Genomic DNA, 27,268 nt, shown 5'->3' with positions numbered 1-27,268 from the left:
GGACTAGACAAGTGTGCTGCATTAATAATGAAAAGAGAAAAAATAACAAAAACAGAAGGAATAGAACTACCCAATGGAAGCAAGATCAAGAACCTGGAAGAGAACATTACAAATACTTGGGCATTCTCCCGGCTGATAACATTGCACACACTGAAGTTAAAGAAAAATTGGAAGTGAATACATCAGGAGAGTTAGAAAAATCCTCAAGTCCAAACTCAATGACGGAAACACCATACAAGCCATAAACACCTGGGCTATACCTGTTATCAGATACACTGCAGGAATAATAGACTGGACCCAGGCAGAGCTAGAGACGCTAGATCGTAAGACCAGGAAAATCATGACCATCAATCATGCTCTGCACCCCCGCAGTGATGTCGATAGGCTATACCTCCCTCGCAGCTCAGGTGGAAGAGGAATGCTGCAAGTCCATCAAACAGTAGAGGAGGAGAAAAGAGGCCTTGAAGAATATATCAAGGACAGTGAAGAAGATGCACTTAAAATGGTCAATAATGAGAAACTATTCAACACCAATCAAACAAAGCAGGCCTACAAGAAAGAACAAGTCAAAAACTGAGCAGAAAAATGGAAAAAGAAGCCCCTGCATGGTCAATATTTGCACAATATAAGTGGAAAATCAGACATCACCAAGACCTGGCAATGGCTTAAGAATGGCAACTTGAAGAAAGAGAGGGTTTAATACTGGCTGCACAAGAACAGGCACTAAGAACAAATGCAATAGGAGCAAAAGTCGAAAAGTCAACAACAAACAGCAAGTGCCGCCTTTGTAAAGAAGCAGATGAAACAGTGGACCACCTAATCAGCTGTTGTCAAAAGATCGCACAGACTGACTACAAACAAAGGCATGTCAAGGTAGCAGGGATGATACACTGGAACATCTGCAAAAAATATAAGCCACCTGTAGCCAAAAATTGGTGGGAACATAAAATTGAAAAAGTTGAAGAAAATGAAGATGTAAAAATATTATGGGACTTCTGACTACAAACAGACAAACATCTGCCACACAATACACCAGATATAACTGTAGTTGAGAAGAAAGAAGAACAAGTTAAAATAATCGACATAGCAATACCAGGGGATAGCAGAATAGAAGAAAAAGAAATAGAAAAAAATCACAAAATACAAAGATCTACAAATTGAAATTGAAAGGCTGTGGCAGAAAAAGACCAAAATAATCCCAGTGGTAATTCGCGCCCTGAGTCAGTTCCAAAAGACCTTGAAGAGCACCTCAACACCATAGGGGCCACAGAAATCACCATCAGCCAATTACAAAAAGCAGCTTTACTGGGAACAGCCTATATTCTGCGACGATATCTATAACAACAAAAACAACATTGACAATAAAATTCAGCCATCCCAGGTCCTTGGGAAGGACTCAATGTCTGGATAAGACAAACTAGTCAATAACACCTGTCTGACTGTGTAAACAAGAAATAATTTGATTTCTATACCACCCTTCCAAAAATAGCTCAGGGCGGTTTACACAGAGAAATAATAAATAAATAAGATGGACCCCTGTGCCCAAAGGGCTCACAATCTAAAAAGCAACATAAGATAGACACTAGCAACAGTCACTGGAAGTACTGTGCTGGGGTTTGTTTATCTATCTATCTATCATATTTTTACACCACCCAAAACTTATGTCTCTGGGTATAAGATTTAAACAATTGACTAATTGTTCTGAATAATTCACTACTTGTGTAAGTCACCTTGAGCTTTTTAGGAAAGGTGACAGAGAAATACAAAAAACAAAAACATGTTTTGCAGTTTTGGATGTGACATTCTCTAGAAGCATGAAATTTAAAATAATATTCATCAGTCCAATGCAGCCTTATAATAAACACCCAATAATGTACTTGTCCACAGATTTTTGTACTCTCTGTTTTGGGGACACTGAGCGAAGCTAATAATTTATTTTTTCTCTCTTTTTCTTTTTCTCGCTGCATCTCTGCAGGTGGCAGCAGCTTCAGTGATGTTTGAGATGAAATGAAAACTACATTTCTAGTAGTCGACTCCTGTGGGCCACAACTATTATTTTTTAAATCTAGTACGCACCAGGAAAGTGAATTCCAGAGAGTTTCTTTGAAAAATAGTGCCAGAGCGAACAAGCCACTGTTACCAATTACCAGTGCTTCAAGTCTTGCTGAAGCCACCATTGCCCTCAGAGGCATGGCAAAACAAACAGACAAACAAACAAACCCTCAAATGCTATTCACCCCAACATGAATTCTAGGGTGCCAGAGAAGTGATTAAGGACATTACTGGTCCAATAGTTTACTTTCAGAACATTATCTGTTTCCAGCTACATGATTATCATTCTGGGCTACCTTGCTTCCTCCCGAGCCAAGATCTCCAGTAGCTTTGAAATATCTGCTGGACAGTCAGAGATCAGGATGGCAAATTTGCACACTCTGTTGTCAAGGGTGAGGGCACGATTCATGCACTGCCGCATCAAGGGGAGTTCCAGATTACCACTACACACTGCAACAGCCACTCTGAAAGGGGAGAAATGAACAGAATACCAGATATATTTTCACACACAAAAGTAAGTGGCTCAGCAAACATGTTTTTTTTTTAATACTAGCATAATATATCTACCTCAGAAACTATTAAAATACCCTGTAGGGGACCTCCTTTTGCCATTTGCTAGAACTTTTTTTTAATTAAAAAAAACTAGAAACAGAAAGCACATCCAGATGATATTTGCTTCCATATCTATCTAAGCCAGCTTCTGGTATCCATCTCTTGGAGTTGAGCTATGCAAATAAAGAGGCAAAACTTTGTGGATGGGGCAGGCTCTCTTTTCTATAACTATTAGCAAGTTCTACAGGATAAGGTAATTAGGCTACAATTTAGAACACATAAGAGAGTAAAATCCCTGGGGTGTGGTGCCTTCCCTTCCTTCCCCCCCCCGTCTTTTTTTTTTTTTGCACAGAGGATGGTCAGGTACTCCTAATCCATTGCTTTTAGAGCTGATTTTTCCTACTGGCCTGTTGCTGGTAGGGAGAGCTCCATCATGCTACAATTCTCTGAACATGGAAGGTTCCAGCAACAGATAATGGCCTTACTGGCTGGGAAGAGCTCCAGTCAGCTGTTTCTAATGACAGGCTCGAACTCTCCCCAACAGCCTGCTGCTTCAAAGACAAGCTGAGGTGCTTGCTTACAAGTTATTCATGTGGTGGTCATCATGGGGTTAGCTGCACACTTGCAAAAATCTGAACTGAATGTTCCAGAATGAGAAGAATTTGTGTCTTCTTCTCTTAGAAAATGAGTGAGTGGCAGGAACACACTCTAAATATCAATCAATCATCTTTATTACGGTCCAAGACCAGCATAAGACAGAACAGTAGAGCATGATTCATAATACTAAAAACAAATTATGGAACCATAAAACTATATTACTATAAAATTACTACCCTAATACTATAATGCTATAATACTATAAAGCTGCTAACCTTAGCAAAGGGGGTAGCTGTGAGATTATTAATCAGCTCTATTAAAAAAAATTATAAACATATAAAATGTGAGACAGATAAAATGCAAAAAGCAGTGGCTAAAATGGAGTATGTAAAATAAAACATCTAAATGGGAACACTAAAAAAGATAAAGTAGTCAGCAGTTTAAAGCTGTGCAGAGCTGATGCAAGGGTATGGCCTGGCAGTCACGGCCTGACGGGTCCTACACACTGACACTGCCACCCAGAACTTGGCAGTGTTATATGTGAAGGCTGCGTCCTCATCCGAAAGCAGCAACCAGGGATAGACATGGTTTGGGCAGCCAAGGTACTTGTGAAGTAGTGAAATATAAACTTGGCCCAAATGTCTCTGTAAAGGGGGCAGAAGTGGAGTACATGCTTTTTGGTTTCTACCTCCCCAGTGTCACAGGGACAAAGTTGCTCCACAATTGAGATCTTTATGTATTTGCCTTCCAGCAGAGGGAAGGGCATGACAACTGGTGAGGATAAAGGCCCTTCTGTGGCTTGAGATTTCTAGTTGTGACAGGTACGCAGTGGGGGAGGCAGAGTATCTGTGACTTGGAGGACAGGAAGGTTGGAACCCTGCCTAGGTTAGCCTGGCGCTCAGTGTCTATTATCTTCTGTTTGATGTCTGTTCTTGCCTGGTCACGGTCCATAGCAGGTTGCGAGCGGGTGGAGCCCAGGAGTGACAATTTAGTCTGCACGCTCTAAGTAAGGAATGCTGCTAAGTGATAGTGAAGTGCCAAAGAAATTAACTAAAGCAAAGTAGTTAACCACTGGGATAATTGGAGAATGTAACTCCTGGGCTGGGGGGGAGAAGTTAAAAACATATTGTTAACTTGGGGGGGGGACCTCCTGAGAGCACACAAACATCCCTCAAAAAGGCAGCTTGGACAGTGGACCCAAGACAAATTATCATATGGTCTTCCAACTGTGGATGATCACTGATCCAAGGAGAAACAATCATTTTGATACATAGCTCCCTTGACAACACAATGAGTAGCCCCAATGACATATGCCCAGATGTTTTTAGCCACTTCATGTACTTTATTTCATTGAACCAAAAGTTCATCTAGCAAGATCAACTCCTGCTTTCAGCTACTATTGTGCCACTGACTCTAAAGAGAAGAATCAATAATGGAAGGAACCCTTGGATATGCTTTTATTAGCTTGGAAATAAACATTCCCTTGGTTCTGGATGAGTTCCACCCCAAAATAGTGGATAATCTGAGACACTGAATGAGAGAGAATAGCAGCCTATTTTTTTGTCTAAGAGCCCTCTTTTCACTTTGCTAGCTGCTTCATATTTTTTGTACCTTTTGCCCTTTAATTCAGGCAATTTTCCAGCGACCAAAGCAGCAACTCCAATGGCGCCTTCTGCATCAACAGTGGCACGCTCATACTCCAGCAACCTCAGCATGGAAATTAGAATATCCTCTTCTCTGAAAAATAAAAGGAACTGGGAAGCAGAGGGCTGGTGCACACATACATATACATCATTTCATCTCTTCATTTGATATGAAAGCCAGTGTGGTGAAGTGCTTTGAGAGTGTGCTGGACTAGGACTGGGGTGACCCAGTTTCAAATTCCTACCCTGTGAATGACCTTGGGACTATATCTCCACACAACCTGCCTCACTGGGTTGCTGTGAGGATAAAATGTGAATGGATCAAATCTTGTATGCTGCCCTGAGCTCCTTACAGGAAGGGTGGGAACCTACTGGCTGCAGTAAAACATATGATTATTTTGATGATATTGGGACACATCTGGTATGACATCATGGGTCCCTGTAAGAAGAGGAGAGCTGGTCTTGTGGTAGCAAGCATGACTTGTCCCCTTAGCTAAGTAGAGTCCACCCTGGTTGCATATGAATGGGAAACCACATGTGAGCACTGTAAGATATTCCCCTCAGGGGATGGAGCTGCTCTGGGAAGGGCAGAATGTTTCAAGTTCCCTCCCTGGCTTCTCCAAGATAGGGCTGAGAGAGATTCCTGCCTGCAACCTTGGAGAAGCTGCTGCCAGTCTGTGAAGACAATACTGAGCTAGATAGACCAATGGTCTGACTCAGTATATGGCATCTTCCTATGTGACATCACTCAGGTTAGGCCACAATCAAATTCAATGACAATTTGAGCAAATGGAGGATTATAAGTGCAAGAGGAGAAGGAAATTGACACCCAGTTAGCAGCCATCAGCAAAATGATGCCAAGTAGTATCCAATTAGCACAAATGTTCAGCAAAGTATTTTCCAGCGATCTATTTTATTGCAACAAATATGCTCCCTTCAAAGCAGTTATTGCAAGTGGAGAAGATTATAGCTCAGTGCTATAAAAGTTCAATCAGCTGTGCTAGTTCTATGGTAGGCCATTCACACATACTACTCACTATTTAATGCTACAGTTTATCAAGCGATTCATATGAACATGCAAACTAGCCCACAGTTGAATCAGAAGTTAGAATTTAAAAACCTGTAAGGAGAAATTTAATTTTAAAATCCCTTTAACTTGATGCAATTATCAAGGAAAAAGAAGGGCAGTACTTTCTTTATATTAGGAGGTTCTCTGAACTCAGAGGGCGGTTCCAGCCTTGAATTGGTATGTTAAGGGATGCCAAAGGACAGACAGTAACTGATTCAGAGAAGATCAAGCAGATGAAAGGAGTATACTGAAAATCTGTACAGCAAGGATGTCAACATCCAACATACTCTAGAAGATATTACCTATTTGCAAGAACCTCTAGTATGGGAAGATGAAGTTAGATCAGCACTCATCATACCAAGTTGGAAGGCTACAGGAATTGATGAAATAGCTACATAAATATGGCAGGAAACAGAAGAAGAAACAGTCAAGGCTCTAACCAAACTCTGCCAGCAAATTTGAAGAACGACACAGTGGCCAACAGACTGGAAGAGGTCAATCTACATACCCATACCAAAGAAAGGAGACTTAACAGGTTGCGCAAACCATCACACAATATCCTTAATTTCACATGCTAGCAAAATAATGTTCAGGATAATCCAACACAGATTAGAGCCCTACGTAGAAAGGGAAATGCTGGATGTTCAAGCTGGTTTCAGAAAAGGCTGAGGAACAAGAGACATCATTGCTGATGCACACTGGATAATTGAGAAAGCCAAAGAATACCAGAAAGAAGTCTATATGTGCTTTATTGACTACAGAAAAGCCTTTGATTGCATCAACCATGCCAAGTTGTGGAATATCCTTAGGAAAATGGACATCCCAGAAGATCTCATTGTTCTCATGAGAAACCTACACACAGGACAGGAAGCCACAGTCCAGACAGAACATGGTGAAACAGACTGGCTCCAGATCAGCAAAGGAGTAAGACAAGCTGTATACTTTCTTCCTCTTTATTCAATTATATGCTGAACGTATACTGAGAGAAGCTGGATTGGAAGAAGATGAGCATGGTTTTAAAGTTGGAAGAAGAAACATCAATAAACTGCGCTACACTGAAGACACCACTCTGATAGCTGCGAATGCGGATGATTTGCAAGCTCTAATAATGAAAGTCAAGGAGCACAGTGAAAATATGGGACAGCAACCGGCCTCAGAATTTACAATGAAGACATTGAAGTGGTGGATATCACCATTGAAGTGGTGGAAATCAAAACAGAAATTAAAACCTTAAAACAATTTAGAACTACAAGTCTAGTTAAAAAGCTTGGGGGAATAAATGTGTCTTTAAAGACTTTTTAAAAGTTGCCAGTGATGGAGAGGCTCTTATTTCTGCAGAGAACGCATTCCTGAGTCTTGGGGTGCTAACAGATAAGGCCCATCCCTGTGTAGCCACCAGACGAGCTGGTGGCAACTACAGATGAACCTCTGTGGATAATCTCAATGGGCGATGAGGCTCATGGTGAAAAAGGCATTCTCTTCAATAGCTAGGGCCTAAGCTTTTATAGGGCTTTATAGGTTATAACCAACACCTTGTATTTTGCCCAGAAACTTGGTAGCCTGTGTAGCTCTTAATATAGGAGTGTTATGGTCTCTGAGATGACCCAGACACCAACCTGGCTGCCACATTCTGGACCAACAGAATTTTCTGGACTACATACAAAGGCAACCCCACATAGAGTGTGTTGCAGTAGTCAAGTCTGGAGGTTACCAGTATAAGTACTACTGTTCTGAGGTCGTTTAATCTCAAGAAATGGATGCAGCTGGCTGGCGTATCAGCCGAAGCTGATAGAAAGCACCTCTGGCCAATGCCTCAACCTGAGACACCAGGGAGAGGTGTAGGTCCAAAAGCACTCCCAGACTGCATAACTGTTCCACCTGGGGAAGGTGACCCCATCCAGAACTGGCAAATCAAAACTGACTCCTGAGTTCTGACCCCACACAATAAGTACCACCATCTTATTTGGATTCAGACTCTGTTTGTTAGCTCTCATGCAGCCCATCACTGCCTCCAGGCAGGCATTTAGGGAGGTTATGCCTTCTCCTCATGATATTGACATGGAAAAATAGATTAGGATGTCATCAGTATACTGATAACACCCTGGACCAAATCTCCTGATGAACTCTCCCAGTGGTTCCATGTAGATATTTAAAAGCATTAGATATAGTATGGAGCCTGGGGGGCGCCTTATAAAATTTCACTTTTTGAATAACAACAGTCCCTGAGGGACACCATCTGGAATCTGCCCAAGAGCAGAACCACTGCAAAGCAGTGCCTCCCACTCCCACCCCCTCAGACGACCAGAAGGATGCTATGGTTGATAGTATCAAAAGCTGCCAAAAGATCCAAAAGGATCTCTTTTCTCATGAATATGCTTTTCTGACCATGCTTTCCTGACAGATATGTGAGAAGTACCCCAAGAGTGCATCCAGAATGCACTGAAACCCAACTGGAAGCATGCAATGTGTCTCAAAAAAATACAAGTATCTTTATATAACACACTAACACACACACACACACACACACTCACACACCTACACCTCTAATGCTCACAGCAGGAAGCCATTCCTCTGGCCTGACAGGGACTAGCATGAACTGACATGCCCTATAAGCCTGATTTGCAGTGATCAGAAGCACTGAAAAAGGGCTTCCAGCTACTGCAATAAGCACTGGTGCACACATCACTTTTTAAACTCAAGTACAAAAAGTACTCAAATTAAAGGCCAAAATACACAACTGATGCCTTAAATTCTGAACGGCATTCACATGTTTAATTGGCCATCTTTCCCCATAGTAAACATTACCTATTTGGGTGTGTTGCCACCACCAGCCCAAATACGTAACATTTACTATGAAAGCCACCACTGAGAATGGAAGGACAAGCATCCCCTGGCCACCGCAGCCCTGAGCACTTCTGGGGGCCACCAAAGGCATTCCATCCACACCTTCAGAGGGCTGCTGTAGCCACTCATCCTTCTTTGCCCGTCCGTCCCCCACACTGGGTGCGTCGCCCTGGGTTTAATTCATGCACCTTTGGAATTTGGTCCGACAGAAAAAGAGCACATCCACTCCAATTGCAATGGTGCATGAAGGAGGCGCCGAGTGCAGCAGACAGATGGGCACCTCTCCTGTCTTTCTGCAGGTGACCACATCCCCTTGTGTATGACATCATAGACAGGGGTTGTGGCCAATGCACACACACACACATTACCACATGGGCAAGGGGCTGCCAGCCAAGCTTGTCCTGCAGCTGCGAGCAAGCTCCCTACGTCCCTGTTGCTATTAAGAATATTTAGACACCACTTTTCAACACAAAAGTTCACAAAGTGGTACACACAGAAAAAGGAAATGTCCAAAAGGGCTCATGGTCTAAAAATATGAGAGTGGCAATTAAGAAAGGATAGGAGTGCCATCTCTACATCTACTGTGAGGAAATCTGGCCATTGAAAAGTATGGATAGGGTCATAGCTACAAAAAGGAGACTAGACAGACCCCTTCCCTAAATTGCTGCTCCACATTGACTGATCTGGTCCTCAGGTGAATCCTAAGCCCCTCCCTACTACCACAATATTTTTTACTTTGGGCCTAACACACACCATTCACAATTAATGTGGCCTGTGTGCATTTTGCACTTTAAACTCAGATGCTTTTTGTGCTGAAGTTTTAAAAGGTTTAGAAGCACCTGGAAGGGACTAAAGAAGTAACCACACAATATAATTTTTCTCACGGAACTGAGTAGTTCATCGGATTATGCATACCTACCTCACTGTCACAACCTTATCAACAAATTTCCCAGTCAACTGCAAAGAATTGGTGCCAAAACAAGGTCCACTCACATCTATGGGTTAAAGAGATACAAAAAAGTAAGGCATAAGTAGCGATTTATTTTTCCTGCTGGTAAATATAAAATAATGCAATAATGGAGATAAAATAATGCAATATTTTTGCCCCTGCTAACTGGGCAAAGAGGCACCTTTTACCGTGGTGATTCTCTTTATTTAGCAGGGGGAGAGTAACTGGCCCTATCCACCCCCAGCACAGTACCTCCAGTGACTGTTGCTGGTGTGTGTCTTATGTTTCTTTTTAGAATGTGAGCCCTTTGGGGACAGGGAGCCATCTTATTTGTTATTTCTCTTTGTAAACCCCCCTGAGCCATTTTTGGAAGGGCGGTATAGAAATCAAATTATTATTATTATTATTATTATTAATATTTTTGCCATTTTAAAGTCTATTTTGTAATGAAGCAGAGAGTTTTTAGGGTGATCATGAATCCTAGTCTAGCAGAATGATTGGATAAACTGCCATACTAACACAGCGTGTCAGGCAGGCAAGGAAGAATCTCCAACTGTTGACTGACCGGCAGATCCTGGAGAAGGACCGAAAATGGGGTACAAGGCAAGCAGAAGAGGCTTAAGACAGAGGCCTGAGAAGTCAGCTGGCCAGCGAAAGTGGGGAGGGGGGTGGTTCTAGGACAGGAGTAAGTAGGTAGCAGAGAAGAGTTTGAGAGAAAGAGAAGGAAAACTGGGAGAGTGAATCAGTTTCCAGGGCACTTTCCAGACTGGCTGCTCATCAGCAGCAAAATGCCTCTGTTCGGACAACTTACATTTGAAACGTAAACAGCAGGGGGAGCAGTCTCGCAGCAACTAACAACCCCCCCCAAACCAGGAACTTTTTCACGCCGGATATACGGCTTCCTAGCTCTATATTGCAGCGATTACATTCAAAACAAGGCATTGGAAATGTGAACAGCACCCTGCTGTCCATGTAGGGACTACAGTGTCACGACGCAGGAAGTGTGGAAGCACATTTCCAAATTACACCCTGACCCTGTTGTAGGGTCTTGTCTGGAAAGCGCCCTGGTGCAGAGAAGCAAGGTGCAGATGGCTAGAAGCGACAGAGATAAGGAAGGCTTAAGAAAGAGACATGGAATTCTACATAATGTATAGTTTGAACCTTAGATCTGCTGCAAAGAAAACCAGTCTGGGCTCAAATGAGCTTTGAGACAGGTATGCAGATTTGTACCATACAGCAGTTCAGTGCTGCATTGTCTCAAAAGCTGCCATTAACCATATACCCAAGCACAGTTTTTACTGTTGAGAGAGAAAGCTTCAGGAGATATATGCCAATGGCTGCAACCCTGGAGGTATTTTAAATATTTTTATTATAATTAGCTTAAACTCTCAAGCTACCAGCATGGGCAATATCATCTCTATGAGTTAGTACAGTTTTTAAATCCTCCCTTATGCATCTGGGGCTGTAACATACTCCCAAGGGGATATAAAAATGTAAAGTTTTCCCCGCTAACCCCTAACTCTTCATATTCCATGCATTATCCTACAATAAGTGGGTTAGTTTTTCCGTGATGTTTTAGTCTACTCTCCCATTGTCATATTTGTTTGGGGTGGGGGGTATTTCCCTGAAAGGGCATTAGAATCACTTATTCTAAGTACTGTTTTCAATCCCATTTGTACTTTACTTCCTCTTTAAGAGTCACACAAGCAAAATATCTGCCAGTGGCAAACGCCCAAAATATCATCTCCAAATTAAACGGAACTGTGACAGCTATCATGTCTTACCACCCAGAGACGTGCATTTTGGGTGCTATAAAATATGTATAATAATAATAATAATTAATGAGGTAACACTAATGCAATGATTTAAGCCTTTCTTTTGCCATGAGGTAGTGTAATGTACAAAAGCAGCCAAAGTCTCTTACCTCTGTAAAACTGATGGTTGCTGTGGGTCTGATCTTCAACAGGGTGTCCAATCTTTAACGATTGTTGCAATACAGGGAAACTCTCAGATTCCACACCCTGAGAAAGAGTAAAACATAAGAAGAGCCTGACTGGATCAGACCAAAGGTCTAGTCCAACACCCTGTTTCCAACAGTGGCCAGCCAGGTGCTTCTGGGAAGCCTAAAAGCAGGGCATGAAGGTAATAGTTTTTCCTCATTGCTTGTTCCCTAGCAACTTGCATTCAGAGATATACCACCTCCAGACATGGAGGTTCCATAATGCTATCATGGTTAACAGCCACTGATAGACCAGGAATTTGTCTAATTCCCTTGTAAAGCCATCTAAGCCACATCATCATTGCCACAGAGATATAGTTGCCTGGTGATCATACTACCATTGTCTTTCATCTGCACTAGGCAGTCAATGCGGAGGCATGGCTTCAAACAGGCAAGTAATACAAAGGGAATATGATGGAGGGAACTATATGTCCTTATTCCCACTTTCTTTCCCTAGATTGGATGACAACTCCAACTCTTACTCTAACCATAACTAGTCTAGTACACATTTTCACCAAATAATTTCAAACCCCAAATTCTGCATCTTCACAAATGTGGGACACAATCCAGCAAGCTAAGCACTTTCCTGTTGATCCAGTTGTGATTTTTGGACTAGTTTTATCTGACATGATTTAAAGCTGGATGTATTGTTGTTTAAACTGTAAATTGCTTTGGGAAAGCAATCCTTTAACAGGGATATAATGAGCAAATAACTAGAGAGATGAAAGTACTACTCAGATCTCTCCCACTGAAATCAATGGGGCTTTAAAAAATGTTGAACTTTGACTGGTCATGCCCTTTATTTTCAATGGACCCAACTGCCTGGTTTAGCCCTGATGGAGAGTGAGTGAAGCTCTGAATGTGGGTGTAGAAAATTACAAAGAGCCTGACCTCACTCCCACATCAGGAGAATATCTTAAATGTTATCACTTCTAACATGCCCCATTGCCACCAGTCTCTGTTCCAATGCCTTATCCCTTTTACAACAGCTATATCCTTTAAGCATGGTAGAACCAAAATTCAGAGACACAGTAAAAGGTCAACAGAAATAGAGTTATGATTTATTAGAATATAAAATATCATGTTGTAATTACTTCTCACATAAATAAAAGGTTATACAATAAAGATCACTTTGTTGCTTATTTAGGGAGGAGCTTGGCTTACTAAGGTGACAATGAAGAATAGCTCAACTAGTTAGATTCCCTATTCAAAGCTATCATCAATTTCCCTGGCTCCACCCCAGTGGAACTCACACTTGCCACAATACAGGTACACTGCCCCTTTAAGACCTCCAGATTTATCTACTGCTGTAAGCCAAATTTGTTTCTTGGAAGAGAATTTCAGGGCTTAGAAGATTCTGCTCAGTCTTGGTTTCTTCTACTGAAGGGTGCCAGAAATTCCTTCTCAGGTCCTCTTTAAAGCTTCAGGACCCCTGCCAGAAAAAGATTCTTCCTCCAAGTTGTGTAGCCTTCCTGAAGGACACAGGTGACTCAACTACCAGGATAACCCCAAGTGCTATTAATCCACAGCCACTGCAGTCTCCTCAGTGACCAGGAGTTTCTACCTACCCTGCCTCCTTCAGCTTGTGCTTGGTCTTCAGCCCAGTCACTCTTGCCCTAGACTTCCAGGCCAACATCCAGGGCCTCTCTACACCCCTTGGGGACCCCCAAATCCTCCTTAGTCTGTCCCTAGTGGTGTGGTTGCCCAGCCAAGCACGGTGATGCTTAATTCGCAGAGGAGGGGGACAGGCCTCCAAAGGCCTTTTGGTCCAGGCTCCAAAATTACCAAGGTGCACCTCTGCTTCAGTCTCCTTTGTAAGGCCATAATCTCTCACCAAGTTTTTCACATTATCTGCCACCATGCCATCTTACAGCTTTTTATAAAGCCCTTCCTACAGCATGGACAGGATTTCTATCCAATCCCTGAGAGGACTGTGGCTGTCCAAATTCCATTGGCTCCACACTACGGACCAATGGTAATGACCACAACATTGGACAGCTGACCAATCCTCTTCTGGGGATTTCAAAACCCCTACCAGCAAGCTCAAGCCTCTCAGCCTTTCTTTGCTTCCTTAGAAACAGAAATGGCTGCCTAGCAACATCAGTAAACATTCCCAAAAAGGCTAAAAACAGCTGCCAAGTCTATATAAATACACTGTATCCATTAGGCCTATTCCCAGGCAATCTTCAACCTTTTATACAAACATAAACAATATATTTTCAAAACACACAAAAAAGGCAAGTTCTTCACAGCAGAAGTTTCCTCAGCGTTTTCTTTAAAAGGATAAAAATTGTTTCTCACCAATCTAGCTAAGTAGATCCAAGCACAGAAGAAGGTAACAGGAACATAGGAAGCTGCCATACACTGAGTCAGACCATAGGTCCATCTCGCTCAATATTGTCTACACAGACTGGCAGCAACTTCTCCAAGGTTGCAGGCAGGAATCTCTCTCAGCCCTATCTTGGAGATGCCAAGGAAGGAACTTGGAGCCTAGATGCTCTTCCCAGAGCGGCTCCATCCCCGAAGGGGAATATCTTACAGCGCTCACACTTCTAGTCTGCCTTTCGTATGCAACCAGGGTGGATCCTGCTTAGCTTAAGAGGACAAGTCATGCTTGCTACCACAAGACAAGTGTTCACACGTGTGCGTGTGTGTGTGCATACAAAAATTTATCCTGCTTTTCTTTTCCAACACAGCTAACAATCACACAGATTAAAGCACTAAAACCAATTACAGTTTAAAAAACTGACACCCACCGGAAATATCATTTGTGGGGTCAGGACCACAGGCATAGAAACCTAAAAACCACATCCAACTGTAGGCACTGCCTGTTCTCACTACATGGCTTTCATTAAGATGTATATTTGAATGCACATCTGCATCTACATTCTGGCACAATGAATAGTGTATAATCTTATTTTATTTTTAAAATTGTGACTAGAGTAAGAGAATATGATTTGAATTGCATGGGGAATAGGTGGAGGCTCTTGGTGTTTACCAAAAGCCACTTTGATTTGCCTTTCTATAGAAACTGTTAAAGTCCTGTGCCTTTCTATTTGTTTATTTTGTTCAATTTATTCTTTTAATTCTACAAGAGACACACACAAAAACAAAATTACAGCTTCTGAAATGCACACACACACAATCTAAAGTTCAACAGATGCTTACAATCACAGAAATATGTGGGTTCAGATGTTTCAATGCAGCAGCTGAGCCCGCCAACAATCCACAGTGGGCCCCTGCTGGAAAGATCACTGCGTCCAGTTTTGGCACCTGTTCATAGATTTCCAGTCCCATGGTCCCCAGCCCCGATAGATAGACAGCACTGTCTTCTCTGTAAAAGGAAACAGAAATAAAATATCTGCTCATCAACAGGAATAATTCTCTGATTATTTGCTACTTGAAAATAATTAAATGTTCACCTTCACAAGTTGTTAAAACAGTTGCAAATTCTATTAAAGTGCTAATCACTTGTGAATTTACAAATTTTGTAAGTGTAAATAGTTAATACTTCTAGTGCTAGATATTTGTATTTTTTCTATTTTTAAATATTTTGTCTCTTGATCAAGGGAAGGTGCACAAACACTTTCCAGCATTTGTCTCTTCAGACCATTGCTGCAGTAAGTGTGACAAGCAGTGGGCGGGACTACTGACCCCTTTCAAGCCCTGTACGTGTGTTCAGTGGGTGGTCTGTGAATGCCTGAACAGGGCTATTATATCATACATACACTTGATTTTCTTCTTTCTTTCCATGTAACAAAAATTATTGTTGCACTTTAACCAATATAGTTTTTAAGGGCACAGCCCTTCCCTGTGTTAGGTCACAGTGCTGATGCACAGATGGATCTGTTGGTTTAATAGAGCCGTTTGTCTTTTCTCCCCCTACTCACACTGTGCATTACCTATGTAGATGATTCCTTATAGTGCCACTGAGTTGCAAGTGGAATTGCATCACTGCTTCCACAGGGCAGTAGATATGTGCTGGGGGCATATTAGGCTGCTGAGCCTCTCCCTTTTACCACTCTGTTGACATCTCTCAAAAAAGATGGAAAATTGGCTGACATGTTCTCCAGCATTAGTAGGGTGCAACAATCCTCACAAGAAGCTGTATCAGAGCTTAGCCCGGAGCACTGCCGAACAGCAAAATGTGCACGAAGGAGAAGAGGGAAGCGATTTCCGTTGCTTTCCTCTCTCTGCAAGAGTTCTGTTTGGCTGCCAGGAAGATGTCCTTGAGGGAGCACATGAAATTACCTCTGAACATGTACAGAGTATCTTTCCCTCACCAATGAGCAACACACAGATTTAGGTAGAGGTCTTCATTCTAGGGTAGACAAGTGAAAAGCTCTTACTTAGGGTTGATGCCTGCCATCTTTCTTTAAAAATTAACCTCAGTTCATAACATCCTGAGAAAATTCCATTTAAAAAAAAAAGTTTATAGTAGTACTTCTGTTCTACTGCTTAGCCTTGTACCAGTAAAGGTAAAGTGTGCCATCAAGTCGATTTCGACTCCTGGCACCCACTACAAGAGGGGTTTACCATTGCCTCCTTCCATGCAGTATGATATGATGACTTTCAGCATCTTCTTATATAGCTGCTGCCCAATATAGTGCCAGCAGGGATTTGAACCGGCCTCCTTCTGTTTGTTAGTCAAACATTTCCCCACTGTGACACTTAAGGTAACTCCAGTACTTCATGGATACTCACTTGTTTTCCCCACTGGTTCTGGCATTGTGAAGACAAGACAAAACAAAACTTGACAAGAGTGCTGGTATAGACACACTAGATGGAAATATCTGACCGGGAAGGCATCACCATTCCCATCCAGGAGGCAGACAGGGCTGAAAGAAAGAGTGATGGAGGCTGTATCTCCATTCTCAGATTCGGTTTAGCTTTAGCTGTCACGGCTTTTCCCAAAGAATCCTGGGAATTGTAGTTTGATGAAGGTGATGAGAATTTTTTGTTGGCGATCCCTTGCCCCCTTGTAGAACTGAAATTCCCAGGGTTCCCTGGGGAGAAGGAATCACTATTAAACAAATTTAATTTTATGGTGTAGATAAGCCCATTGTCTACATTTTTCCTCTCAGGAAATTGTCTAGATAGTTTGGAAGTTGTTTTTCATAAAGTTAACTCCATGTGCATATGGCCAGCAAAGTCACTTCAGATGTGACTTTAGCAGGGAGCTCTGGGTTCTGTTGCTATTGTTCTTGGCTCTCTTTCCTGCTTTCTCTCAAATGCAAGCAGCAGAAACAGTTTCAGACCAACCCTTTACCCCATTATGAGGATATAGTCAACTTAGCATTCAGGATAGTAAGGAATTTACAGAAAATTACAGCTTCCAATTTAGCCTGTTGTGCAAATGCCGAGCAGACCAAGACTACATAAGTCTTTCCGTGATCCAGAGCCAAAATCTAAATTTCTAACTTGGAGGACCTCCCTGAAAGCTACAAAGAGGATCTATGGCAATCTAATTTCAATTGGTAAAACTGTTTTTGTGAAGAGATTATAAATAAACACAAGGAAACAAGCTTTAAATTGAGGATAGCTATTACCAGAGCTGGAAACTTTGAGGAGAATAATTTATAAAAGCAATTTTCCTGGGTTTATTAACCTGCAGGATGATGAAATGGAAATGTTTAACAAAATACTGTTTCAGAACTGTGTATTCCATTTACTCCATCAAATGGATAAACCAAACAAGGATCCAGGACACTTCACTTTATGTTCATGATTAGCAGGAAGGAAAATATTATCCTAATCCCAAAGCATCTCAGTAGATACTGTGACTCTTATTGTGGCCAATACATGTGTTAGATTTTCCATTCAGAGAATCACAGAAACACATTACCTTTCCCCTTTTATAATAGGAAATAATGGACACACAGATAACCAAATCTGCCCTGAGTCAGACATCTGTGGTCTCCTACTAAACCATATCAGAGATCGAACACGGAAAAACATGATCCAAGCTCTATACGGTCTTTAGGGGTATGCAAGGAAAACAACTGCATTATGGGAACCCAATCATTTTCGTTTTTAAACTCATTAACCACATTATTCATTCAGTTTTACTAGCACTTGGTTCAGAATCTACTTGTATTTTTGTTTTCATTTCATTTGGTCTCTTCCCCCTTTTTAAATAAGAATTTTGGTGCCACTGCTTATAGCACTGAAGCTCTTCAGCACAGCCACCTTCTGGTGGACACCATGCTGAACACTCATCCTCCCCCATGATGTGCATATTATGGATCTAACTAGATCACTAGCTCTGGTTCTGAATAATAGTTGCCAAGACAATCCAAAAAATGGCAACAGAGATAAAACGTAGGAACAAACCTTTGTCACATTTCTCTTCATCATTTAATGGGCTATTCCCTTAATTAAGCTGGCTAAATATGGTGATTTGACAACTGCTGTCAATCCAATATGTGGATTGTCTATCAACTCCTTCAACATAATAGAAAGAAATGTGATAAAACATAACAAAAAGGAGAATTGCTTTGAATACACTGAATCAAAAAACCAAACTTAGGCAAAAGTGCAGAAATGAACTACTTTTGACTAGTTTGGAGTAAGCACAAATAAACTGCATGAATCAAAACATAAGGAAAGCAAAACTCACGTGAAGTCACACACTTATGGGTAGGCCCAATTTATGGTTGGGAGGCTTTCGCTATTATCTGTAAAATACACACTTACTCTTCAAGATACAAGTAGCCATTTTCTTGTGCCAGCCTCTTGGCATGCAACTGAGAATCTCTGGCTGTAGAGCCATAGGAGATGACCATGGCACCATACTCCCGGCACATTTTAACTTTAGCAGGTAAGGTGCTGGTGGACATGATGACAAACACAGGAATGCGGTGCTCTGAGGCATGATATGCTACTGCCATGGAGAAGTTACTGTCCGAGGCAACAATCACACCTTTCCTTTGCTGATCCTGCAGAAAAATGGATTATATGTGATATTACATGGGATATTCATCAATGGTCACCAACTAGTTTCACTGGAAGGCCATTTTAAGAATAAGATGGTGTTATCAGGCAGCCTGCCCAACCTTTCTTGTTTATAACTAACTTTTGTGCATGATGCTTAATGATAGGCATGGGAACATGACCAGCAGTGAGATTTGGCATCTAACTGACCCCTGCAAACTGAGCAAAGAAGCACCTTTCAAAGTGCTAAGTCTCTTATATTTAGCAGGGGGAGAGCAACTGGCTCTATCCAACACCAGTACAACACCCCTCCAGTCGCTGTAGTTGGTGTTTACCTTAGATTTCTTTTTTAGATTGTGAGCCCTTTGGGGACAGGAAACCATCTTATTTATTTATTCTTTATTTTTCTTTGTAAACCGCTTTTGGAAACTTTGTTGAAAAGCAGTATATAAGTAGTAGTAGTAGTAGTAGTAGGGAAGCCCAGCCCGGTTTTCACTGTTCGTGAGAACCGCCGGAAGCTGCATGGCTCCCGGCGGCGAGCCCTTTTAAGTAACCCACCGCTTAACCCAGGTTTTGAGCGTGATCAAATACACTTGGGGGGAGGGGGCTCCAAGCAATGCACCACCTGACCCCCAGAGATCCTGTGCAAGGGAAGTAGCACCGCAGGGAAGCCACCGCTCACCTGGGTGGGCGATCTGCCCACTCGAGGAAGGGTAAGCGATCATCTGCGGGGAGAGTGGGTCAAACCTGCTCTCCCTGCAGACCCCCTTTCAGCACACACTTCTTGTGTGAAGCACCTCAGAGAGTTCTCCAACCCTCTTCTGTTTGTGTCCTTGGAATCTATTTTATCCAAACAGGTCGGTACCATTAGAACATCCCAATTGTGTCAAAAACAGTAGGTCAACAGATACCTCTTCTTGGGCTTCTTTCAGATGTTTTACCCTGTGCCACCAGAAAAGGGAGAGAGCACAGAAAAGGAAGGGCAATGGGAATAGGGGCTGCTACTTTGTTTCTGGTCCTCCTGCTCCTATGTCTTTAATAGCAGCCCAGACTCACAGAAATTTAGCAGGTGAAGCTTCTTCATCATCCACTTATCTTCTGGCAGTCACTCTTTTGTTAAAGGCACAGGAGCAGGGCTAGCATAGCAGAAGGCTGGAGACAGGAAGGTCAAGTGGAGCCAGGGAACTGAAGAGCCTTGGTCAAATATGTCTGGGCCTGTAAGGCAGTGCAGTAGCAGATTGTGGGGCTTAACTGTGGAAGCCCTAACTCAAATCTCCACTTCTGTGAAGCTTATTAATGTTACCTCTCATCTTGTGCAATTTTGTGGAAAGTTGGCAAATATTGAAAAGTAACATACTCACTCTCTAAAGGGTTGTTGTGAGGCTAAACTGTCACTCTGCATTCCTGACAGTAAGGGTGGGATACAAGAGCCATAACTAAATAAATGTAAGGAAAAGCCATTTAAGTCTGATGTTCACATTTTGATCCATTACCTGTTTTAAAGACATCAGAAGGTGCAGCACACCCCGCTCCTTCACAGATCCTGTGTACTGAAGAAACTCTTTCTTTAGATATATGTCCATTCCATACTGTTTTGAAAGTCTAGAATACTAAAAGCAATGAAATATTCTTAAGTTACTTTGGGCAGTAGACCACACATATCTACATTATATTAGAGCATGAAAGAGGTGGGGGAACCCAAGTGTTTTCTCATTCACAAAAGCTACTTGCTCTGATCACCTTGTTGTGTTTCTTACTTGCCCTAAGTGACCAGGAGTTTTTACAGACAGAGCTGTTCAACCGAATCTCCTCTGGAAGAGAGTGTGGGCATTCACACACCAGCCAAGCTTACCCCAAAGTCAATTCAAGATCCTTGGAAGCACTCCACACACAAATCAAGCTTTGTCTTCCGAATTCTAGTTTATCTCGATGTATTTCCGGGTTTTTAAAATGCTGGTTTCAAGATAATTTTTCTGAAAGCGCTGGAGCAGATAGGGAGAGGCACTGACATAGAATAATTGTGTTCCTACTCAAGGAGCACTCTCTCGCTCACTCTCTCCTCATTGGCTAGGAGGAATACACGGAAGTATGCAATGCGAACCTGTTTCCAAAAGAAACCCAAGAGCAGAGGGGAGGGGCTGCTTCCCTCAGATGCCTCAAGTGTAATTCGAAGTGCCTTCGCTCAACATTTACACCACAGCATGAAGTTATGTGTGAATAGGTACCGAGGTACCTACACGCAAGGTCATTTCTCCCAACATGCTGCATTCAGTCATGCTTGTCCTAAACAGTTCACTGTTTTCAGTTGTAGGTCAGCCACTTGCAAAATATGGCATACTTATATGCAATCAGACATAGGCGCAACTATAGGGGGGCACGGGGGGCACGTGCCCCGGGTTCCACTTGGCAGGGGGCGCCAAAAAGTGCCCCTGCCGATTTGCCGGGGGAAAATTTCTTTATTTTATTTTTTTGCAGAGCAGTCCCCCTCCCCCGGTCCCGGCGCGCGCCCCCCCCATTAATTTTAATTGCTCTTTTTGTCAATGTGATGAAGATTAGTTAAATCTGAGTGGTCTTAGGCAACCAATGTTGCATCTGAAATGCCATTTCATTTTTTATTGTCATAAATACCCTCCAACCAATTTAAATAGCAAAGGTGTATATTATCGCTTTATTCAATTGCAGGGAATCTCAAAAAAGCAGGATTTGCAACTAAGGCAGTGCATATCTTCTCTAAAATGGCCCTTTTATAGTTTTTCTAACTTTGAAATCGTAACATAAAACAAAGCATAAATGCATAAATGCTTCCCCCTCCATTTGAAACCTTTTCTGGTGTAAATAGTGCACGGTTTTGGAAAAGGGGAGTCTTTCTTTAACAGCGGGAGAATAAGGAGTCTTTAGCAGTATCACCCTAGTCCCTCGAATTACTTTGGAGTCCTTGGTTTTCATTTTGTTAAAATACAGTCACTCACAAGGGAAAGTCAGGAACAGAACCAGGGTGTGAGGGAGGGGCATCATAATCATAATAATCATCATTGCATCATAATTCTGATGTTTGAGATACAAGCCAACTTCACAGGGTTGTTGTGAGGAAAAACCTAAGTATGTAGTGCATTTTGAAATTTTTTGTAATTTTTGTAATTTTTAAAATTTTTAAAATAAAAGTTTTCTGAAACGTGTGTCAGTCAGATGTATGTTGGGGGAGCGGCGGGCGGGGGGAGGGCACGGCGGGGGGGGGGCGCAATTTCAGTGCTTGCCCTGGGTGCCGTTTTCCCTAGTTACGCCTCTGCAATCAGAAGAGCCGGGAGTGTGGCCACAGTTCAAGGTTTTTAGTTATACACATTGTCTGTTCTGACTGACAGCAGTTTTCCGGGGTCAGAGGCACAGACTTTCCCTTTCCCAGCCCTGCTACTTGACAGCCTTTTAAATGGAAGTGCTGGAGATGGAACAGGAAAGTGCATGCTTTGCCATTGAGCTATAGGCCCTGGTGGACTGATTAGTGGGGTTGCCTGCTCTGGTGGTAGTGGTGCAGGATGATGGCATGCCAGTGAAGGAACAGAGGAGAAGGGGAGGTGAAGAAGAGACAAACTGCTCTCTTGAGCCTGCTTCACCATCGCTGCCAGCCCACGGTCCACTGTTGTTTTGCTTGCCTGCTTCACACAGGGCAGGCCCACAAAGGGGAAAGGTGTGAAAGGTGGCATAGCAGTAAAGGAATATGCTGCAGTTGGCCAGTGCAACGTAGGTGCAGCCACAAGTCTAGTCAGGCTTGGTGGTTGGTGTGTGTGTGTGTGTGTGTGTGTGTGTGTGTGAGAGAGAGAGAGAGAGAGAGAGAGAGAGAGAGAGAGAGAGACAGGGGGGGGGGGCGGGGGCGGGGTGGATCTGTGTCTCAGCCTGGATCTTGTATGTGGCATTCTGTATATGAACTGAATGAGAGAAAGTGCTTCTGTGCCTCTCTTTACTATATGTTTAATTCCTTGGTCAGAGTACATATATGAGTGCCCTATTCTGTAGTGTGTGGCTTGGTTCAGTTTCTTGCGGTATCTGCTCTGCATGCAGGTTATTTAATTCTTGTTTTCTTATTATGACACAATTGTAGTCTGGATCATGTTAATGTGTGTGGGTGCAAGATAATGTGTGGATGGTATTGCTAGGTGGCAGGTAACTCATTATTATTATTATTATTTTATTTTTACATTTATATCCCGCTCTTCCTCCAAGGAGCCCAGAGCGGTGTACTACATACTTAAGTTTCTCTTTCACAACAACCCTGTGAAGTAGGTTAGGCTGAGAGAGAAGTGACTGGCCCAGAGTCGCCCAGCTAGTATCATGGCTGAATGGGGATTTGAACTTGGGTCTCCCCGGTCCTAGTCCAGCACTCTAACCACTACACCACACTGGCTCATTAGCACATACAATAACTATATACCTTAGATGAACAGCACTTTTTCATCTAATGTTTACAGCTTTTATCTCCTGATCCACCAATATCAGCTCCGTGCCCCACCTAAAGTAAAAGCCCCACCCAGGGTAGGCAACCCTACACAAAAGTCCCAAATATCAGTGCACACAACACTAACAACATGTAAGCCACTTTCAGTTATGGTTGCTAACTGTGGTGGCCAGTACAGGTAGATTGTGGGGGCGGAGCGGTAAACAAGACTCAGGTGAGGCCTGCTCTCTCCTTTCACCCAGTTCTGGTGCCTTGCTCTTCCTCGCTATGCTTGACCCGCAGCAACCCCTTACACATAGGCTGGTCATTTGCCAGGTTGGGAAACTCAGCAAAGGAACAGCCTGCACACAAAGGGTTAATGCCGTGGCTGGGCGTGGAGAGAGAGAGAGAGCGCATGGCAGCTGAGACAAGGCAAGAGGACTGAGAAGGAGCCTTATCCACGGCTCATTTACCGCCCCCACCAGTCCACTCATATTGGCCATCAATGGATGTGAACTGTTTGCCTGATATACTCTGCTTCCACTAGTCATGCAGAGAAGCATGCAACTACACTAGGCACAAATGTCCACTAGACATCCAAGTGAGTCCTTCTCTGGCTTCCTACATTTTACCAAATACTGCCCACAAGCTTTCATATTAATTTTAGAAACTATAAGGGCTAGAACTTGCTTTTAAAAGTTAAGATTCTCAGTTGAGATTCTCAGAATGCTGAATTCTATGGCCAATACCAAACTGTTGTCTCTGCTTGTGCAGAATACATACAATCATGACTAATTTTACTACTACTGTCTGATACGGAGTACCAGCAGCAACAGTGATATCATCCCAATTCCAAAAGGAGTACTGTTACATCTACAAGATGGACACAGTCCGAGATGAAAAAAGAGGCTGGTTTAATAGTAGAATTTTTAAAAATGCAGGTTGGCTAGTAGCAGATGATATAAAACAGGCAAGATGCGAGACAACATTTTGAATCCACAGGATGAGTCCTAGAATGATTTCCATAGGTGTATATATGTGTAGATGTTTCACCCAAATGGCATATGCATTCCATTTGCCACTGATTATACTATAAATATTACCTATCCAGGAATCCCATCTCAGGTCCTAGGAAATCATCTTTGGATAAGTTGCTCAGATGACCCATCCTTCCAAGAGTCATTCCCTGGGTGCAAATTGTCATTTGTGAACTGGCCAAGTCACTGGGTGGATTTAAAAAGCAAGTAGACCGAGTTTACTTTTACCAATGTTGCTGAGAGTTCAACTAATCAGATTTATAATAATATTCTCTGTTAAAGTCACAGGCCATAATTTAACACAAAGTTGAGCATGTTTAAGTGCACAGGCTTAAACTTGTCTAACTCTGCATTGAAATTGTGGCAACACTTTCCATTTAATAGCACATTTTGATATAAGTTTGTCTACAGTTTCCTAAGATGCTCTCATTTCTCTACTGAAATGCATTTCGGCTTCTATTAAAACTAGACGTATGATACAACTGTTTGTGTCAGAACCCTGATGTGGTGCCAGATCTTTTCAGAATGCACTGAATATCCAGCAATTTAGTATGTGTTTGAAAGATATCCCAGATACAACCAAATAGGAATAATAGAAAATAATGTCTACTTTCCAAAAACGAAGTAAGTGTGACTTGTATTCATCATTGTTTCATCATTGCCCGATTAGGTACTCCAGCTGTTAATAAATCATCCAAGCTCTTGAACATAATGAAACATCGAAAAGATGCATTATCAGTTCAGACACCTCCATTATTACAATTTGTACTGGAAAGATTCATTATGTCTCGTTTACTTTTCCTAAGCCAAGTAATTGCAGCCATAAACAACAGCGGCTGACATACAACACTCTGAGCCCATTCTCACGATTGAGTGAGAAGGCTTGAGAGCAGGTGGCAGGGAAGGCAGCAGACACTCACCTTCCACACAGACAAGCAACAGGGAGTTGCTGGGCATGTGGATCATGTGCCCAGATAGTCCATAGCTGCCAAAGGCAAGCGCAGAGGTGTGGGATTGTCATCTCAGCCCCTGGAAATCCCACAATGCATGTGTGCAGTGCATTGTGGGGATCCCCCCAGGGATGGATGATGGGTGCCTGTCAGTGTTTCAAAGCAGGCTGAAAAAAGTCAGCGCTGACAGACGATCAGCTCAATGGGGTTAAGGGAGTGCTCACTCCCTTGACCTCGTTTAAGAGGTGGACTCCCTACATGGGTTTGCCACCGAGGTGCCGCCGGTAGCTGATCCGCTCCCAGCAGTTCCCACAGGCAACCAAGCCTGGGCTTAGCTGCCTTAGCCTGGTCTTGGCTGCTCATGAGAACAGCCTCTGTATCTGGAATCATGAGGTTTATCATGCACAGTACATATAATTTAGAACTCTCAGTATTTCACCATTTAATTAATTCATTAATTTGTTTATTGAAATAAGCCTTCTTTGGGGCCATATATTATATATATTTTTATCTATCTATCTATCTATCTATCTATCTATCTATCTATTTATTTATTTTTATATTTATATACCGCCTTTCGTTAAAAGACAACCCCAAGGCGGTTTACAAAAGTTAAAACATACAATAAAAAGGCAATAAAAACATCAAGCTAAAAAATATAAAAAACATATAAAAACAGGCATAAAACAATACAACAAGTAAGTTCCTCGTCTTATATATAAAGGGCAACATGTTAATCTTTTATCCCCAGGTTTAAAGCTAGGGACAACTTTAGATGCACTTTCCACATACCATTAACTACCCAGATATTTCCACAAGTAGTGTGCATGGCAGAGGTGTGGAAAGGTTGGAATGGGTCCTGGGTCAAAAAGTGAAGAACACACATGCACACACACCCCACCTTCTTCGGAGTGGCACAAAGGGGAGAACAAAGAGTAAGCTGTCACATAGCCAAGGACATTTGTCTCCCCCTTGTTCAATTGTAACTGCACCCCTGATGCATGGTTAGATTATTGTGCAAGGATAATCTTCTTCTCAACAGAAATGCTGCACATTAGCAGCCTCTTATCAGCATGGCAGAGACCTCTTAGTACACTGGGTGGCAGGAAGACAAGATGGCCATTGTGCATATTCCAACACAAATTGGGTTCCGAGAGTCACTTTGGAGGAGGGGGAGATTTCCAGTGCCAAAATGGCACAGAGATGGTTGCCCCTGCTCCCATGTGTGCCACAGTCCCAGTCCTTACTGGGCTTCCCTGTGTCTTCTTTTTAAAGAGTAAGGAACCATTTCTGGTTCACTTCCAGGCTAAGGCCATTTTCTAATGACGGGTTTAACATCATGACTGTGTTGTTTGACTCTCAGCATGTCTGCCATCTGAACTGCTATTTTGCTCCTGGACCTGGTTTGGGTTCTGGACTAGTAAAACTCAAAGCAGATTCCACAAGCCTGAAGTCTGTTCATACCAGACATCATACTGTAGTGCAGTGCCTAACAGAGCTTGCCCATGCCTTTTTGACTGACCTAGGCAAATTAATATTTTACCTTTCCATGTCTTATTAGACATTGAGCAGCATAAACAAATGCATGATGCCGATCCCTTTGATCACAACTCTTGATTAAGCTGATTACAGCTCTTGGTTGACCATGATTTCCCCTCCTTGATTTTTAATCTCTCTCACTTATTTATTTCCTCCCCTTTACAACAGTGCATATGCATCCCAAGCTTCTGGGACTAATCAGAAAACTCTCTGTATTCCTGGAATGCAGGAGACAGGATTTAGCCGATATTGCCCCTAAGCTGCCTCTGTGCTTTCCCTCTAGAAATGCAGGCAACCACGCCTTCTCCAAGGTGTTCACTTTGCAGAAGCAGGCAATTCTGGCATCTAAGGCAGCAGCATAGTTTGTCTCAAAATGGTTGGGCCAGTCCATGTGCCTAAAGATGGGACCAACATATTATCCCTTCAACTCTAGTTTGCACTGAGTTGCAAAGCAGTGTCAAAAGGGTACAGATCTGCCAAGTGGCCTGAGAAAAAATGACCCCAACCCCGCTTTTTTCCTGGTGCCTGGTCCAGCTGTCAAATCAGGCTCCTCTCGCATGACCCTGGGTTTTCACATCAACTGTGTAATGGAGGAGGGTAGGCTGCACTGTAGCAGCAATCGTGCACTGAAGGTAATGAGAAGAGGGGCTCAGATAGCATTCTGGACTGTACCACTGC

At 42.6% G+C, this 27,268-nt stretch overlaps 1 protein-coding gene across 4 annotated transcripts in view; it reads right to left on the bottom strand.

Annotated features, from left to right (window-relative positions):
- Nucleotides 1-27,268, bottom strand: part of LOC128352294 (putative threonine dehydratase) — a 55,762-nt gene that overhangs the window by 14,721 nt on the left and 13,773 nt on the right. For all 4 annotated transcript variants that reach the window (XM_053312744.1, XM_053312745.1, XM_053312742.1 and 1 more), the window contains 7 exons: nucleotides 20,132-20,248; nucleotides 18,402-18,643; nucleotides 14,874-15,039; nucleotides 11,631-11,727; nucleotides 9,677-9,752; nucleotides 4,813-4,938; nucleotides 2,349-2,516 (listed from right to left, as the gene is read on the bottom strand). In XM_053312744.1, the coding sequence (XP_053168719.1) occupies nucleotides 2,349-2,516; nucleotides 4,813-4,938; nucleotides 9,677-9,752; nucleotides 11,631-11,727; nucleotides 14,874-15,039; nucleotides 18,402-18,643; nucleotides 20,132-20,248 (992 nt within the window). The remainder of the gene's footprint in view (nucleotides 1-2,348; nucleotides 2,517-4,812; nucleotides 4,939-9,676; nucleotides 9,753-11,630; nucleotides 11,728-14,873; nucleotides 15,040-18,401; nucleotides 18,644-20,131; nucleotides 20,249-27,268) is intronic.

The sequence above is a fragment of the Hemicordylus capensis genome, chromosome 3 (genome assembly GCF_027244095.1).
Source record: "Hemicordylus capensis ecotype Gifberg chromosome 3, rHemCap1.1.pri, whole genome shotgun sequence".
NCBI lineage: Eukaryota > Metazoa > Chordata > Lepidosauria > Squamata > Cordylidae > Hemicordylus > Hemicordylus capensis.
The sequence above is the reverse complement of the archived record's forward strand: the minus strand, read 5'-3'. Positions and strand labels throughout refer to the sequence as shown.